At 37.9% G+C, this 19,365-nt stretch overlaps 1 protein-coding gene across 2 annotated transcripts in view; it reads left to right on the plus strand.

Moving 5' to 3' along the window:
• Positions 1 to 19,365, plus strand: part of TENT4B (terminal nucleotidyltransferase 4B) — a 77,414-nt gene that overhangs the window by 55,139 nt on the left and 2,910 nt on the right. The window contains exons 3-11 of one of the 2 annotated variants that reach the window (XM_037815918.1): positions 1,327 to 1,373; positions 7,162 to 7,282; positions 10,380 to 10,487; positions 12,774 to 12,902; positions 13,597 to 13,810; positions 15,110 to 15,236; positions 15,336 to 15,439; positions 15,543 to 15,730; positions 18,290 to 18,454. In XM_037815918.1, coding sequence (XP_037671846.1) covers positions 1,327 to 1,373; positions 7,162 to 7,282; positions 10,380 to 10,487; positions 12,774 to 12,902; positions 13,597 to 13,810; positions 15,110 to 15,236; positions 15,336 to 15,439; positions 15,543 to 15,730; positions 18,290 to 18,454 — 1,203 coding nt within the window. The remainder of the gene's footprint in view (positions 1 to 1,326; positions 1,374 to 7,161; positions 7,283 to 10,379; positions 10,488 to 12,773; positions 12,903 to 13,596; positions 13,811 to 15,109; positions 15,237 to 15,335; positions 15,440 to 15,542; positions 15,731 to 18,289; positions 18,455 to 19,365) is intronic. The other variant, XM_037815919.1, reaches the window with a different exon arrangement.

The following is a 19,365-nucleotide window of genomic DNA, read 5'->3' on the forward strand; positions in this document are numbered from 1 at the left end:
TGCCCCAGATTTTTTTTTGCTTATTTGTGGTTCTTGTCATGGATAGTAGGTTAATACTTCACTTTTCAGGGCTCCTTTGAGGATCTCTTCTAAAATTTTGTGCATTCAAAGAAGAAATTTGTTAGAATCCATTTCTTTGTGTTAGACTGCTTCTCTTTAGATTCTGTCTGAAAGTGGGGAAGGGGAAGCCAGGGAAGTGTTTATTTCCAATTGCCAAAATAAAGTTTCAGATAAGATACTGTAGATAAAGAAGGAAGGACACTAATATTTTACTGAGCCTCTACTACATGTCACATTGTTTCTCCAATGTGATCGAAGTCACTGGCTCTCAAATGGGGACAATGTCGCCCCCAGCCAGAGGACATTTGGCATTGTCTGGAGACATTTTTGTCACAACTGGGGAGTTGCTACTGGCACCCATAGGGTAGAGGCCAGGGATGCTGCTAAACATTTTACAGTGCACAGGTCAGACCCCACAGTGAGGAATTTTCCAGCCCAAATGTCAGTAGTGCTGAGGTGGGGAGACCCTCATCTAAATTAATGTTTGTCATTCTGAGCTGGAGGATTGTATCCTTACTTCTGTTTAGATAAGGGTTTGTTTAGAAGAGGCCAGGATGCTTCTCACCCTAAGGGTTGAGGCCTTTCCATTGCCAGTTATTGCAAAGTTCCCAGTCCCAGCCTCTATGCTGACCCCCATGCCCACCATCCCTCCACAGGTCGTGGGCCGACAGAGGGGGGCCCTGGTTTCATGCCACAGCGTGATGTAACAGTGACAGTCCTAATCTCCCCTGTGGGGTTGTCCTGCAGGCCAGTGCTCATCCCATAGTTAGAGTAGTCTGATCCTAATTTAGGAATCTGTGAGAAGACTTCTGCTTAGAGAACAAAAATTAAGGATTTGTGAACATAACATGGCAAGAGCATGGTTTTATTTTATGAATGAGAGTTTTTATGACAGCTTGTATAAAATCAATTCCAAAAGAATGTCTCTGGATTATAAAGAAACATTAGTGACCTATTACTTTTTATTTTTTATTTTTTAATTGTTTTATTGAGATATATTCACGTACCATAACTATAAGGTGACCTATTACTTTTAAAAGCTTTCTGTTTTGGTCTATATGTTTCACATTTGAACCTGATAAATTTAAACTCTGTTCCAAACGTCCACCTATAAAACAGAATTCCCATGTTGTGAAAGCAAGTTTATGAAAATGCTTTTGTAGTACTGAAAACTACCAGTAGAGGGTAGCAAAACCCAGTATTTCCCCCTAGCTTGGTGGCTTTTCTTCTGATACTTTAATGTAGTAACTTCTTTTTCTATTTCAGGTCCAGATATTTGGAAGTTTTAAAACTGGCTTGTATTTACCTACTAGGTTAGTATGTTTATGAAACTTTCAAGGGATTGTACATTTTTATACAGTGTATTCATTTTAGCTGTTGAATGTGTAAGAGTAGAGACAAAATAATCAAGTTTATGAAACAAAAGTTTATTTGCCTGTATTTTATTTGAATTACTTTGAGGCAGAATATCACTTCAGATCACCTTCTCAAGATTGAGATGATACAAATGGATGTAAAAGGGAGTGTGCAGCAATGGACCCAGTTAGTTACTAATTCTAGTGATTGGCTACCCTGTAGAGTACTGCTCAACCCCATAACTTAACCCATTACCTGTGGTTCAGAAGGGAATTCATAGATGTAAGTTTAGTATTTTGGGAAAACATCTGATTATACTGTGGAGCTGGATACACTCTGGAATGTGAGGTCTCGCTTTTTTAAATTGAGAAGTCATACTACTAGCTATACTGTTCCAGCATCCTGGCCCTGAGATTCAGGGTATAAAACTTCTCCGGGAAGGTCTTGATCTTTTGGGGGCCCTTGTTCATATTTTGAGTCTTCTCAAATGAGGGCTGTCTTGACCTATAACCACTGTGGTAGATGATAAGTTTTTCCTGAGGAGTGAATATTTGTTTTCTAAGAATTGAAATGCTTTGGTTTTAAAGGATATTATTGGGACATAAGAAAAAATTGGAATATAGATTATAAGCTTTATATCAATGTTAAATTTCCTGAACTTGATAACTGTGCTTAAATAAATATCCTTGTTCTTAGGAAAAGCACATGGAAGTATTAGGTTTTGAACAAGCATGATGTATATACAACCTACTCTCAAATGTTTAGAAAACAGATAGATAGATAATTAGACTGATACAGCAAATGTGGCAAAATATTCAAATTGTGGATCTGGGTATCTGGTGGTGGTGGGGGTTTGTCGGAGTTCCCTCTATTGGTTTTGTATTATTTTTGCAACTGTCCTGTAAATTTGAAATTATTTCAAAATAAAAAGTTTTTTAGAAAGAAAGAAGGAAGAAATGCTAGGCCTGCGCTGATCACGATGGTCGAGCGAGAAGCTTCCAGGTCCCATCCCTCCACAGAGGCTTTGAATAATCAGTAAGAAATGGCAGAAACATCTTTTCTCAAAGCTCCAGAAAACAACTAAAGGACTGCAGTAAAAAGGCAAGCTCTGAATCAAGAGAAAGGCTACATAAACACATTGGGATCTCATGGCTCCCTGGCTGGCCCCTCTCTTACCCCTCGCTGCGCTCCCTGTGAGGACCCCTGGCCCTGATCCCAGGGTGGGCAGAGTAGCCCTGGGGCACATGCTGCGGACATGTGTGCCTGCTGATGGTCTGAGGAACTCATCATTCTAGAACTTGCCCTGGTGTAGAAGGCAGTTGTTCTAGTTTGCTAATACTGCCGGAATGCAAAACACCAGAGATGGATTGGCTTTTATAAAAAGGGGGTTTATTTGGCTACATAGTTACAGTCTTAAGGCCATAAAGTGTCCAAGGTAACACATTGACAATTGGGTACCTTCACTGGAGGATGGCCACTGGTGCCCAGAAAACCTCTGTTAGCTGGGAAGACATGTGGCTGGCGTCTGCTCCAAAGTTCTGGTTTCAAAATGGCTTTCTCCCAGGACGTTCCTCTCTAGGCTGCAGTTCCTCAGAAATGTCACTCTTAGTTGCACTTGGGGTATTTGTCCTCTCTTAGCTTCTCCAGAGCAAGAGTCTGCTTTCAACGGCCATCTTCAAAACGTTTCTTATCTGCAGCTCCTGTGCATTCTTCAAAGTGTCCCTCTTGGTTGTAACTCCTCTTCAAAATGTCACTCTCAGCTGCACTGAGTTCCTTCTGTTTGTCAGCTCATTTTTTTTTTTTTTTGCAGGTTTATTTTTTGTATATATATTTTTTAATTATTCATTTTATTGAGATATATTCACATACCACGCAGTCATACAAAACAAATCGTACATTCGATTGTTCACAGTACCATTACGTAGTTGTACATTCATCACCAAAATCAATCCCCAACACCCTCATTACCACACACACAAAAATAACCAGAATAATAATTAAAGTGAAAAGGAGCAACTAAAGTAAAAAAGAACACTGGGTGCCCTTGTCTGTTTGTTTGTTTCCTTCCCCCACCTTTCCACTCATCCATCCACAAACTAGACAAACGGGAGTGTGATCTCTATGGCCCCCCCCAATCCCACTGTCCCCCCACATAAGCCACATTTTTATACAATTGTCTTCAAGATTCATGGGTTCTGGGTTGTAGTTTGATAGTTTCAGGTAACCACCACCAGCTACCCCAATTCATTAGAACCTAAAAAGGGTTGTCTAAATTGTGCATAAGAGTGCCCACCAGAGTGACCTCTTGGCTCCTTTTGGAATCTCTCTGCCACTGAAGCTTATTTCATTTCCTTTCACATCCCCCTTTTGGTCAAGAAGATGTTCTCCGTCCCACGATGCCGGGTCTGCATTCCTCCCTGGGAGTCATATTCCACGTTGCCAGGGAGATTCACTCCCCTGGGTGTCTGATCCCACGTAGGGGGGAGGGCAGTGATTGCACCTTTCAAGTTAGCTTAGCTAGAGAGAGAGGGCCACATCTGAGCAACAAAGAGGCATTCGGGAGGAGGCTCTTAGGCATGATTATAGGGAGGCCTAGCTTCTCCTTTGCAGCAACAGTCTTCCCAAGGGCAAATTCCGTGGTAGAGGGCTCAACCCATCAAACCACCAGTCCCCTATGTCTGTGGGCATGTTAGCAACCATCGAGGTGGGGAAGCCCAACACCCCTGCATTCTCCACCAGCTCCTCAAGGGGGCTCTGCTTATTTTTTTCCTTGTTTTTTTTTTTAACTTTTTTTTTTCTAAATCAGCTGTATGAAAAATTAAAAAAAAACAAAAAACAAAACATACAATAAAAGAACATTTCAAAGAGACCATAACAAGGGAGTAAGAAAAAGACAACTAACCTAAGATAACTACTTTACTTCCAACGTTTTCTTACTTTCCCCCAAGAAAGTAACCTAATATAGCAACAATTCTGTGAACTTGGTCCTACTATACCCATCAGAAATTAACAGACCATAGTCATTCCTGGGCATTCCCAGATGTCAGCTCATTTTTATGGCTCCAGTGATTTAATTTAGAGTCACCCTGAATGGGTGGGGTAACACCTCCATGGAAATTATCCAATCAGAGTCATCACCCACAGTTGGGTGGGGTGCATTTCCATACAGACAACTTAATCCAAAGATTCCAACTTAATCCCCACTAATATATGTGCCCCCACAAGATTGCATCAAAGAACATGGCTTTTTCTGGGGGACATAATATATACAAACTGGTACAGCAGTTCACAAAGCTCTCCTTCAGAATGCAGTGGGAGAGCAGTCAAGTTGTGGCTGCCTGGGGCAAGGGATTGCTGGCTGCGTGCAGGACATACAGTGTAGTGCCTGAACCATGATGAAACTGTTCCTGTGGAGGAGGAGACAGTCATATCTGTGTAAACCTGGGAATTCCTAGGGCCAAAGCACATGCCCAAGACAATATGCACATGCAGAAAGGATGGGAAGGTTCCTACTCTTTGGCCAGGAGCTATTCTCCAAACTCATTGTATGGATAAATCCTGATGGAGAGCACTTGCACAGGTCAGTCTGCAAAGACTGGGAAATGTGTTTTCTTTTTTCTCCCTTTTATTTATTTATTTACCTTGTTAGCTCCAGGCTTCCAAGAAAAGCTCTGTCACCACATTATCTGTGTACAAGCTTAAGGAACAGATGCCTGAGTCTTAAATTCCAGCAATAACACATTAAAATATCATAATGGCCAGATTTCAACAAAACATTATAGAATATACAAAGAAACAGGAAGCTGTGGCCCAGGCAAAGGAGATTAAAGCATTGGAAGCCATCAATGAGGAGGATTAGACCTGGGACATTCCAGACAAAAACCTTAAAAAAATGGTCCTAAATGTGTCGAATAGCTAAAGGAAAACATGGACAAAGAACTAAAGGAAACTGAGAGAAGAATGAAAACAGAATATCAATAGAAAGATGAAAATTATGAAAAGGAACCAAACAGAACTGAAGACCACAGTAACAGAAATTAAAAATTCCCTAGAAGAGTTCAACATCAAAATGGAGCTGTCAAAAGAAATGATCAGCATGAAGATAAGACAATTGAAATCATCCAGTCTGAGGATAGGAAGAGGAAAGAATGAAGCAAAGTGACAGGGGCACCATCAAATGTACTCCCACAAATATGTATTGTGGGAGTTCCAGAAGGAGAAGAAAGAGGGGCAGAGAGAATATTTAAAGAAGTAATGGCTGAAAACTCCCCCAGTTTAACAAAAGACATGAATATTCACATCCAAGATGCTCAATGAATGCCAAACAGGATAAGCCCAATAGACCCACACCACGCCATGTTATAATCAAGCTATAAATGCCAAAGATAGAATTCTGAAAGCTGTAAGAGAGAAGCAGAGTGTCACGTGGAAGGGAGCCTCAATAAGATTAAGTTCTCATTTCTCGTCATAAACCATGGAGGCAAGAATGCAGTGGAAAGACACATTTAAAATGTGCTGAAAGCTGAAAATTGCCAACCAAGAATTCCATATCCAGTGAAACTGTCTTTCAAAAATGAGGGAGGGATTAAGACATTCCCAGATAAACAAAAGCTGTGGCACTTTGTCCCCACTAGATTGGCCCTACAAGAAATGCTAAAGATAGTTCTGCAGGTTGAAAGGAAAGGACACTAGACAGTTGACTGAAGCCATATAAAGAAATAAAGATATCCAGTAAAGATAATGACATGGCTAAATATAAATACCAACACTATTTTATTTTTGGTTAGTAATTCCACTTTTTACTTCCTACAGGATCTAAAAGGCGAATGCATAAAATGTAATGCTAAATCATTGGTTTGAGGCTCATAGTGTATAAATATATAATTTGTGACAAGAACTACATAAAAATGGGGGCTCTACTTTTATGTAGTTCTTGTCACAAATTACATAAAAGGGGTATAGGAACATAGTTTACATATGCTATTGAAGTTAAGTTGGTATCAAAGCAAACAAGATTATAGATTTAGGAAATTAAAGCCCTATGGTAACCACAAAGAAAATATAGCAAACTCATAGAAACAGAAAGTAGAATATGAGTTTACCAGGGGTGAGGGGCAGGGACAGTGGGGAATTAATGCAAAATGAGTGCAGGGTTTCTGTTTGGGGTGAAGGGCAAGTGATAGTAATGGATGGTTATGAGGGTACTGCAATATAGCAAATGTGATTGTTTGCACTGAATGGTGTGCTTGGGAGAGGTTGGGGTGGGAAGATTTATGTTGTATATGTGTTTCCAGAATTAAAAAAGAAAGGGAAACTAAAGAGATAATGACAATTAAATGCAATACATGATACTAGATAGGATCTAAGAATGGAGGAGAAAAGGCTCAAAAATACCATATAGTATTTCTAAGTTATAGTTATTCTAATCTTTATAGCAAACTCGTAAGTTCAGTACCAGAAGCTTTTTTGAGAAGGAAACATTAATTGATATTTTTTGAAGTTTTACTTCTTTCCAAATCACCCTATTTTCTGGCTTCTGGATTCTGTTAAATGACTGAGAGGAGGACGTAGTTAAAATCAACAATCCCACTTCCCTCAGTTGTCACCAACACATTTAGTATTCATTGGGCAGGGTGGGAAATAGGTTTTAAATTACACCAATTTGTAGTCTGTAAACTTGAATGTAAGCTAAAACGAGTAGTTTTTTGCTTCTTTAAACCACTTTGCTGCACATTGTCTGTTCAGTGACATCGACCTTGTGGTGTTTGGGAAGTGGGAGAACCTGCCCCTCTGGACCCTGGAGGAAGCTCTTCGGAAACATAAAGTTGCAGATGAGGATTCGGTGAAAGTTCTGGACAAGGCAACTGTAAGTTCTTCAACATTTCATCTTAAAATCTCTAGTTATTTACACATGAAACTTGTAAAGTTAAAATTTGATTTTGGTAAGCGTAGTTGGATTGTGTAAATGATTCTTTCATTTTTGTTAATCTCACATTATTCCATTTTATTATATACAGTACTCATTGCAAAGACTTTTTTAAAACATTTTTTATTGTGAAATAAATATACAGAAATTTAAAAAGTAATTATAGAACAAATTTCAAAGTATAGTATGGGTTATAATTCCACAATTTTAGTTATTTCCTTATAGCTATTCTAATAGACTAGAAACTAAAAAAAAAAAAAAAAAAAAAAAAAATCTATATAATGTTGAGTAGACATAATTCTTTTGTTAAATCCTACCTTGTCTGTTGTTTCTCCCTGTCGTTTGATCACTTTCTCAATCTTTGGGGATATCTGGGCAATGACCACCCTAACTTGTTCATATTGAAAAGGAGTGCCAGCATTATGGGGAAGGGGGATGCATCTGGTTGATGTTCCTTAAGAGACTGGTGCCTCTGGGTTTTGGGACTTATCTGGCATAGGAACAATCTGGAGGATTTAACTTTCTGAAAAATAAACTTAGTGAGTAAAATTTTTGTAGAATCTCAGATAGGGACCTGGGTATTCTTTAGGATTTTGAGGAATACTGTTTGTTGGTTTGTTCTTGACTTTACTGTGGCTGTTTGTAAATATCTAGCTGATGGTTGCATAAGAGTAACCTCCAGGATAGCCTCTCGACTCTATTTGAAATCTCTTAGCCCCTGAAACCTTAATTTGTTACACTTGTTTTCCCCTTTTTGCTCAAGAAATTCTCAATCCCATGAAGCCAGGGCCAGGCTTCTTCCTGGGAGTCTTGTCCCATGTCACTAGGGAGACTCACACCCCTGGGAGTCATGTCCCACGCAGGGAGGAGAGTAATGATTTTATTTGCAGAGTTGGGCTTAGAGAGAGAGAAAGGCCACATCTGAGTAACAAAAGAGGTTCTTTGGAAGTGACTGTTAGGCGTAATTATAGGTGGGCATAGTCTTCCCTTTGCAGCAGTGAGTATCACAAGAGGAAGCCTCAAGATCAAGGGCTTTACTTTTATTAAGTAGGGGGTCCTTAATTTTACGTAGCAGATATTCTGTCCAAAACAAACAATCCATGTCTCACGTTATCCTCACTTAGTTGTACAGTCATCATCCCTCTCAATTTTAAACAATTATCATAACCCACCCTCCCCCCACCCCAATTATTTACCCCTAGTTGTGGTGTGGTACTAGTAAGGTATTCTTTTAAATATAGTCCATAGTATGCAATAGGTAGTTTTTCCTGTATACCACTCTGTTGTTAACTCTTTGTACAAGCATCATACTTTAGAAGCGGATCACGCAAGAACTTATTTATATTTGTTATGCTAATCTGAGAGATACGTGACTTTAACCTCTTTCAATCATGTTTGCCTTCAGGATATGGCACTAATACTTATAATCCCATTAATGAACTGTCATCACTCCTGTTGGTTCCCATACCTTTAAGTTCAACTTCGTTGACAGGTCTGTACATATTAGGTTATCATTCCCCCTTCTCTAGCTTCTGTCTCTCTCTAGGTCCCCATAGTCTTCATTTTAAGTCACTGATTTTACATAATCCAGGGGGTTCATATTAGTGATACTATGTAGTGTCTTTCCTTTTGTGACTGACTTATTTCAGTCAGCATTAGGTCCTCAGGGTTCATCCATGTTGTCACATTTCAAGACCTTGTTCCTTCTTACTGCTGCATAGTATTCCATCATATGTATATACCACATTTTGTTTATCTGCTCGTCTGTTGAAGGACACTTGGATTGTTTCCATTTTCTGGCAATCATGAATAATGCCCCTATGAACATTGGTGTGCAAATTTTTTTTTTTTTTTTAATTCAGTTTCATTGAAATACATTCACACACCATACAGTCATCCATGGTATACAATCCACTGTCCACAGTATGATAACATAGTTATGCGTTCATCACCACAATCTATCTCTGAACATTTTCCTTACATCAGAAAGAACCAGAACAAGAATAAAAAATAAAAGTGAAAAAAGAACACCCAAATCATCCCCCCATCCCACCCCATTTGTCCTTTAGTTTTTATCCCCATTTTTCTACTCATCCATAGGTGTGTAAATGTTTTTTAATGTCACTCCTGTAGAGACTTTTATAAAATATAAAAATGTATAAGTAAAAATATGGATTTCTAATAAACAGTTTGTAGTTACCTAGAAAAATGTTGCTATTCTATTATATCTTATTTTGTGACACTGAAAAATTGTGTATAATTGTGACTTTGTAAATCGAGTCACATTTTAACCATAACTGGATGACCATTAAAGGGCCTTTAAGGAAACACATTATAGAAATAAATACATCTATTTTAGAGGTTTAGATTTTTGCTTATTAGGTTTTCTCTGGGCAGAACACTTGTATTGTTTCTTATGGAACACTGTTTATTAGAAGACCCAAGTTTTGCACACAATTTTGGTGGTTTGAAGTTTCTAATGCATTTTGCAGATAGGAAAGTTATTTTTTAATATTTTTAAATAATTCCTAATATCACATAGAAATCATCCAGTCATTTTTATTTGAGGGTCATTCTTACATTGTATCTTCTTTTGTTGAGTTGCTTTTTTGGCTCTTTGCGAAACTGACCAGTCATGCAAGTGGATTATTGTGCTTCATTCTGGCAGTCTTCTTACTATAACCAGTGTGGTGATAGGAAACATTTAGTGCCTAGCATTCATAATCCTTTATCTTATTCTGAGTTGGAAACAGTGTTCTCCAAAGTATATAATGTTGAGAAAGGTTTTTGTTATTTGATTTCAATATTCTCAATTAATAGAAGTTACAAAATACATTGTTTTTGAAGTTAAATGCTAAACACATAATGTAAAGTATTTGTAGAAGACCAGGGTAAGAACGGTGTGCCGTCTTCAGAACATTCGGTGCTTCTGTGTCCTCATGAGCAGGTCTAGACCTCAAGCCTAGTGACTTTCCATCTGTGCTTTTGTCTTCTAATTTGGTTCAGTATTTTAATTTTGCCTTTCTTCTTTCTCTAGGTACCTATTATTAAATTAACAGATTCTTTTACTGAAGTGAAAGTTGATATCAGCTTTAATGTACAGAATGGCGTGAGAGCAGCTGACCTCATCAAAGATTTTACCAAGGTCAGAGAGTTTATAGCGTTTTCACAGTGAAACTATTAGAAATATAATTTTGTTCTGGGATTCTATTATGGTGGTGTTCCAATAGACTTTGCTAAACTGTTTTTCTAAGCATATTGCTGACAAATGATTCTTTTCTATGCAGTGGTTTACTTTCCTTGAATCTGCTTGTAATAATCAGTAATTAATTTATAATATGACCTCAAATGAGAATTAAAGATTGAGAAAGCTTTTATGGAAATTCTGTGTTCTAGATCCTTCCTCTTAGGGAGACAAAAGCTGAAATCATGCTGTACAGTTGATTCTTGCCCATTTTTAATCTCCAAGAGTTCAGATTTAAGAACCTCCCTAGGGAGGTTTTCTAAATTTTAATTCTCAAATCACCTGTGAGATAGTTCCTGCAGGTTTCTTTTTATCTTGAAGCTCTTTAAGTCTATTTTGTTTCTTCCAAAATAGGGATGAATTTGTCAACATCATTTCTACATATTTAAAGACAGTTGTTAGCTTTCCCTGAAACCCCCTTAGCTAAATGTAAACCTCTTTGGCTTATGTAGTATATCTTCTTTCCTACCCGTTCCCAGTTTTTTTTCCTTTAGCAGCTCTATGTTTCCACCTTTTTTGGGGGCAGGGGGAAGAAAAATTGTAGCTACTTTATCATGTTGTAAACATTATGTTCTCGTATAAATGTGTTTAGTACAGAAAAGCAGAAAAAGAAAAGTATCCATAATCCCACTTTTTTTTTTGGTGTTAATGTGTGTATGTGTGTATAAATTTTCTTTTTCCTGGAAAATAAATTTTTTAAAAAGTAATTTTTAAGCCATTTTCAAGTGTTCAATTCAGGAAAGAAATGTTTTTTAATTGAAAAGAATATGAATGATAAAAATATTTAATAATATTAAAAAGATAGTGAAAAGCTAGTTACCCTCACACCTTAGATGCTTAGATCTGCTTTCTAGAATTTACCACCATCAACCATTTTTGTTTGTTTGTTTACCTTCTTGACATTTTAAGCATAAAAGGAATAGCACACTATACACCCATTGTCTTATACCTCCTCTTTTTAACTTAATATTTTGGAGGTTTGTTCATATTGGCACATAAAAGTTTACTTCATTCTTTTTATTGGCAACCCAATAGTCCTTTGTAAGGATGTATCATAATTTATTTAGCAGTTCCCTACTGATGTTTACGTTGTTTTCAGTTTTTTTACTATTACAAAAAGTGCATTGGTGAACATCTTTCCATGTGTGCATCTTTGTTTACACTTGCAAAAATGTTTGTGGGAAGATTCCTGGAAGTGGAATTTTGGGGTCAAAGGGTATATAATATGCAGATAAGAGTCTGTTGAATATTTGCCTAATTGTCCTTTAAAGAGGTATATCTATTCTTACTCCAACTATAATGTTTAAAAATGCTTATTTATAACTCTGTATTTTGTTGTTCTTTCCCATTCTTACTTACTCTGTGCCTTGCAGAAGTGTAAACCTTTTTCTTTCTTATGGAAGCAGTACATGTTCACTGTAGGAAATTTAAACAACATAAATAAATGTACAAGAGAAATGAAAAGCATAGTAATTCTACCACCCCTAGGTGATGGCTGTTAAGATTTCTTTCTGGGTGTTTGTGCCTGCTTTGTGTACATCAGTATCCTTGGGCTGGATTTGTAGTGGGTGCTTAATGAGTATGTGCGAGAGGGCAAGATGGACTCTCCCTGCCCCTGCTTGCCAACTCTGCCGTTCTCCCTTATGGCTAGCCCTGCCTCATCCTCTCCAAGGCACGGACAGTCTGAGTGTGGACATCTGCCCACGTGGAGGCCAGCAGGCAGGGCTGCTTCTGGGCTCTGGCAAAGCAGATTGTCTCAGGGACCCTGGTCTGTGTGGTGGAGTGCCGCCCAGGAAAAGTGATTCTTTAAGATCTCACGGAGTTAGTGCTTTAAGATGTTGTGAGACTTTGTCCTTGTACCATTTCTATTACCTGCTTACAACTGAGTGTCACATGATAATGTTTATAAATGAGTGTCATTAAATATATGCCATCAGAGTTTCTGTCACAGGTACCTGGGTGCCATTATTTAAGTACACATGTTTTAGATTTTCGATGTGAGGCAGAAAACTTTTGGTTACTTATAACTTCCTTTTTTTATAGTTTACTCTTTAAATAGAAGATTAAATATATTGCATGTCTCTACCAAATTTTGTAATGTAAGGACAAGTTTGTTTCCCCGTTAATGCCTAGAGCTATTTCTGATATATAGGACTCACTGAAAGTATAATTTTATTTCTTTTTCAGAAATATCCTGTATTACCATACTTGGTTTTAGTATTGAAACAATTCTTATTACAGAGGGACCTTAATGAAGTATTTACAGGTGGAATTGGTTCTTATAGTCTCTTTTTAATGGCAGTCAGTTTCCTTCAGGTGAGTTGTATGGATACACATGCAAGTGTCTACTAAAATTTTAGAAGAAAATCAACTGGGAAAATGTTTTGGAAATAATTTAAACTAAGCTCTAATTGGAATGTTTCCCTTGATTACTTACAGCTTTTCCCTTTAAACAAGATACTCTTATAATTTAGCAAATAAATATTTAAAAGTTCTTTAAAAATATAATTCCTTTTGTTCTCTTATTTTTGAGACTTTTCACCACAAATTTTAACAGACAAAGGTATGGTCTAATTTCCATTAATGTAAAATAGTAGTATAAATGCCACAAATAGGAATTTTTCTAAGCAGCTAATTTTATAAACTCAGCAGAAACTGAGGCACAAGCCTTCAGATTGTGAGCGAGTACATTCACGTGGCGCGGTGTTGCCAACTGCCTGACTCCCTGCAGGATGACTTTCCTGGTCTGCTGGGCCAAGTCAGCCCTGTTACCGTCCCGGACGGCTGCAGAAGTCAACTTTATAAACCGTACCCCACCAGTTCCACACCCATGGAGCTTTAGTGTTTTCTGTAACAGCAGTAGAGCCGGCTATTACCGTGTATTTGTTGTCTCATGTCTAAGCTAAAATTATGATACTGGTTATATAAATTAGGGTGTCATTTATATTCTCTCCCTCCTTGATAATTTGGAGAAAATCCAACATAATTTCTTCCTTTTTTCTATTTTTAGTTGCATCCTAGGGAAGATGCTTGCATCCCCAATACAAACTATGGTGTTCTCTTAATAGAATTTTTTGAATTATATGGACGACACTTCAATTATTTAAAGACTGGCATCCGGATAAAGGATGGTGGTTCTTATGTGGCCAAAGATGAAGTACAGAAGAATATGCTAGATGGCTACAGGCCATCAATGCTTTATATTGAAGATCCTTTACAACCAGGTATTAAAATTAGGTAAATTTTTGGGGCATTCAAAGAGAGGGCATTGTCAGTAATCTTTATTGTACTTTGAGCTCTCCTTAGATAAAAAATGAAGGAATAACATCTGGTTGTAGTCATTCTTTTTTAATCAAATGTTTTTTAAACAAACATACCAAAATAAACTAGAAAAACGCCTTGCATACTTCCAAATGGGTTGGGAGTAGAATTTGACTCTTAAAAGCAAAGGAGAAGATATTAGCTATTTGGATGGGTTTCTGTGCACTTCCAGTTTGGCCGTCATTTTTCTTTTTTCCATTGTTCTCATTGCTCATGATTCTAACTATTTGTCAGCCAAGGCTTTAATGTGATGATTTTGAAGTACTTAAAGGCAGTGAACTCAGTGATGTATTTCTGAATTCATGACAAAAGGGTTCAGGAAACAGTTTATTTTCCTTTTGGACCACTTCTTTCTTCTTTATTTTTGTCTAGTCTTATTTTGCCTTTCCTAGCTTTATGTTGGCTTGAAAGTGAACAGAAAATAAATGCCTTGCATATTTTCATGAAGTTGTGTTTGCTAATTTGTATCCTAGTTGTTCTGGGCAATTTTTTTTCTTGATATAATTGTAAAATACTTAGACTACATTATTAGACTTCATGAAAATACTTTTAGTTATTTGCTTTAATGTGTAATCTTTGAAAATGAACAAGAAAAGGAAGTTAAGAGGTACAGTAATTGTGTAGAAGCCCTCTTCTGGCTTACTGAGCTGTTATAAACATTAATCATTCTATGTATTTATTCATTCAGGAAATATTCACTAGGAGCTTACTCTGTATAAAGGTGTTTTGCCAAGAACATGAAGATTTTTCAGATGAGACATGGTCCTTGCCTTTTAGGAGCTCATAATTAGTGGAGGAAATATATATATATATATATATATATATATATATATATATATATATATATATAGTTTAATAAAAGTGCAAAATTCAGGATTTCTAATATAGCTTGATTTCACTCTAGGAGAGAATAGACACCTATTTTTTTTGTTTACTTGACTGTGTATGTTTGGGTGGTCCTTGATGGGCCAAAATACGTTTAGGCAATTATATGCCTTAGTAAAAAAAAAAGTGCTAACTGCGTGATAGACATGTTCAGAGCTTGGAGAGTTGTGGGGACTACTGAAAGTCCAGCTCTCAGGTGCAGGTCTAGCAGAGACAACTGTAGCCCCTGCTGGAGGCTGGAATTTCATTTTATAAATGAATTAGTTCAAACTAATCAGTGGTCAAGCTTCTATTTTATGTATACATTTCTTTTTAAGGTAATGATGTTGGAAGGAGTTCATATGGGGCCATGCAAGTGAAACAGGCCTTTGATTATGCCTACGTTGTTTTGAGTCATGCTGTATCACCAATAGCCAAGTACTATCCCAACAACGAAACAGAGAGGTAAATATTGAACTAAAATCAACCCATTGTGTCAAGATTGGTTGTGGCTTCTTATCTTCAAATTAATGTCTCCCCCCCCTTTTTTTTAAACACATGCAGCATATTAGGTAGAATAATTAGAGTAACGGATGAAGTCGCCACGTATAGAGATTGGATATCAAAGCAGTGGGGCTTGCAGAATAGGCCTGAGCCTTCATGCAATGGTAAGATTTTTTTATTTATTGCTTGACCAAGTATTAGAGCCTTTTCTGTGTTGTGTGTGTTTAATGGGAAGAAACGTTTTCCAATCTTTTGCCACTCTTTCAGGAAATGGTGTTACCTTGATAGTAGATACTCAGCAGTTAGATAAATGTAATAATAATCTATCTGAAGAAAATGAAGCCCTTGGAAAATGTAGAAGTAAAACTTCGGAATCTCTTAGTAAACACTCTTCAAACTCTTCATCAGGTCCAGTGTCTTCCTCTTCTGCCACGCAGTCCAGCTCTAGTGATGTAGTAAGTATTACACAGGTGGTTTTTCTAAACCTGGAAGGTTAGAGGTTCTGTTGCTGGGTTAACTCATTCTAGAGGTATAAGGCTAACTCATCTTATTTGTTACTGGGCAGTTTTAATAGCTTTCATGACTGTACTTATTCCCAACATTTTATGAAGAATTTCAAACATACAGCAGAGGTGAACATCCACATATTCACCTCTAGATTTTACTATTAACATTTTACTTGTTTGTCCATACTTACCATCTATCCATCCTGTATCCATTAATTCATCTTATTCTTTGATGCATTTCAAAGTAAATTGCAGACATCAGTACACTTTCCCCAAAATACTGTTGCATGCACATCCTTAACTAGAGTTCAATGTTTGTTTATAGTTTTTTTTCTTTTGATATAAAATTGACATACAAGGAAATGGCCAAGTCTTAACTGCATGTTTACTGAACTGTGTCAGATGTATACACATGTGTAACCTCAAACCCTAACAAACCGCAGAGAGCTCTCTCATGATCCTTCCTTGTTAATCCCCACTTCCACTCTCAGAGGCATTTTTTAACATGGTAGATTAGTTTTGCCTATTCCAAAATTTCATATAAATGGAATTATCTAGTAATATACTCTATTGAGTAAGGCTTCTTGTAGTCAGAAAAATGTGTTTGAATTTCCTGATTGAGGTTTTTTTTTTTTTAATCTTCATTTTATTGAGATATATTCACATACCACACAGTCATACAAAACAAATCTTACATTCGATTGTTCACAGTACCATTACATAGTTGTACATTCATCACCTAAATCAATCCCTGACACCTTCATTAGCACACACACAAAAATAACAAGAATAATAATTAAAGTGAAAAAGAGCAATTGAAGTAAAAAAGAACACTGGGTACCTTTGTCTGTTTGTTTGTTTGTTTCCTTCCCCTATTTTTCTACTCATCCATCCATAAACTAGACAAAGTGGAGTGTGGTCCTTATGGCTTTCCCAATCCCATTGTCACCCCTCATAAGCTACATTATTATACAATTGTCTTCGAGATTCATGGGTTCTGGGTTGTAGTTTGATAGTTTCAGGTATCCACCACCAGCTACCCCAATTCTTTAGAACCTAAAAAGGGTTGTCTAAAGTGTGCATAAGAGTGCCCACCAGAGTGACCTCTCAGCTCCTTTTGGAATCTCTCTGCCACTGAAGCTTATTTCATTTCCTTTCACATCCCCCTTTTGGTCAAGAAGATGTTCTCCGTCCCACGATGCCAGGTCTACATTCCTCCCCGGGAGTCATATTCCACGTTGCCAGGGAGATTCACTCCCCTGGGTGTCTGATCCCACGTAGGGGGGAGGGCAGTGATTTCACCTTTCAAGTTGGCTTAGCTAGAGAGAGAGGGCCACATCTGAGCAACAAAGAGGCATTCGGGAGGAGGCTCTTAGGCACAATTATAGGGAGGCCTAGCCTCTCCTTTGCAGCAACCGTCTTCCCAAGGGTAAAACCTATGGTAGAGGGCTCAACCCATCACTGATTGAGTTTTTTAAAATCAAGATAGAATTCACACAGTGTTCACCATTTTAAAGTATGCAGTTCAGTGGGTTTTAATATATTCCCAGTACTGCACAACTATCACTGCTCATTCCAGAACATTTCCATAAGCACAAAAGAAACCCTATACCTGTTGGCAGTCCCTCCTGAGTCCCCTATCTCCCTCCTCTCTGACCATCCCTAATCTACTTTTTGTCTTTATCTTGACTGAATTTTAAGTGTCAATTACATTTACAGTTACTTTTAAAAATTTAATTTAGAGTCTACTTAATTGAGATCTAAAATGGGCTTACTCGATTATTTTAATTTTGACTTTGTTAAGTGTATGACACAAAAAGCAACCCAAATATGTAAGGGACATAATTTTACATTGTTAACTAGAACCATGTATCATTATGAAGTTATAAACCCTCAGATGCAGAACCTACCCGTGTGCCTTTTTGGCTCTTAGAGCAGCACGGTGGAGGACAGAATGCTGAGCTAGATATCACACACAGCAGGGCGGAAGCAGAGACGGCCTCACGGGAGGTTTAGAGACCAAGAGTGTATAACTCTGGGATGTGGGCAGAGTTCGAGGGTGAAGGGTAGAGACCTGAGGAGAGAAGTAGCACAGTCATGGCCCAGAGCAGCCCATTCAGCCTGTTGTCTCTGGCAGGTCCCCTTCCACATGGTGTTTGGGTGGAGGGATCATTAATTTGTAATCACACGCTCAGAGATTAATTCTCTTAAACTGATTATTTTGTGTTTGCTTGAACACATTGAGCCAGGGACTGGGACACAGGTTTCCCACTCTTTACCATGCTCTTTCCACTATACTGTGGTTCATTTTCTGTAAATAAAAATGCAAATAAACTTAGAACCTCTGTGAGCTCCTTCAAGGCTGATTAACAAGCTCAGGTGTGGGCAGTGGATTTGACGAAGATAAATTTAGCCCAGAGAGTACTTAGCTGAAATTGTTTTCCTTTCTTAGTATTGAATATCTAAATTATTAATATGTGATTTTATAACTCCTGTAACTTGTGTTAGGATTCCGATGCAACACCATGCAAAACCCCGAAACAGCTGCTCTGCCGTCCATCCCCTGGGAACCGAGTTGGGTCGCAAGATGTGTCCTTGGAATCTTCTCCAGCAGTCGGGAAAATGCAGAGCACCCAGACCATGAACACATCTAACAGCACCAACAAGTCTCAGGTGTGTGGAATTTGTGTTTTTAAATGTTAATATTTAATACACAATATTTAGAATTTCTTAGAAGATTTATGAATAATATATGTGATGGGTCTGAAGAAAACTCTAGGCTAGAGAGCAAACCAATTTTGTTCTAAGAGGTCCCAAAGCATGACAATGCTCCTAGTAACAGGTTGTCTTGAGAATCTTTATGAGATACTGTTGTAACATAAGCCTTTGTGGGAATCTAGTGACTGGTCCTTACAAGAGGTCCTAGCCAACCCACCTTACTACAGACTCAGCATCAAAAATTGCGTCAAGTTATAGAAAAGTTTCCACTGTGCTTGAAGTGGACTCACATGAAGTGTTTGCATGACCTCATGGCAATGTTGTGCATATCTGGGATAATGTGTCCCTTTTTTATATTTTAATATTCACTGCTTAGTTGCCTGTGGTGAAATGGTCAGGCAGCTGTTTTTTAGTTGCCTAACATAGTTATGTAACCAGAAGTAATGAATGAGAGTGAGGGGAGGAGACCGTTTTCTATAGGTCTCTAGCCCAGGGCCATCTCATCCTTTCTGAGGACATCTGGGACCCTGGGGAAAGCCCTCTTGGCAGTAGTCATCTCGTGTCCGACTTCACTTACCAAATCCCCTTTGTCATATACAGCTTTAGTTGGGTGTGCCAAACACAGACTTATTTAGAAAAAGCAATTAAAGTGACAGGGCTGACAGAAAAGACTGGTGTCATGAGTAAGTGACAAGTGATAGCAAGAAAGGAGCAGCCAACTGTGACGAGCCATGAGCTGACAGCACACCTGCACATTTTAGCAGCTTCTTTCTCTAAAGCTGTTTACTATGTGGTATAACAATTGATAGGTTCCTTAAGAAAAGTTTTACATTCTGTGTACTCGATTAGGAAGACAGTATAATGGT

Source organism: Choloepus didactylus, chromosome 22 (assembly GCF_015220235.1).
Source record: "Choloepus didactylus isolate mChoDid1 chromosome 22, mChoDid1.pri, whole genome shotgun sequence".
Taxonomy (NCBI): Eukaryota; Metazoa; Chordata; class Mammalia; order Pilosa; family Megalonychidae; genus Choloepus; species Choloepus didactylus.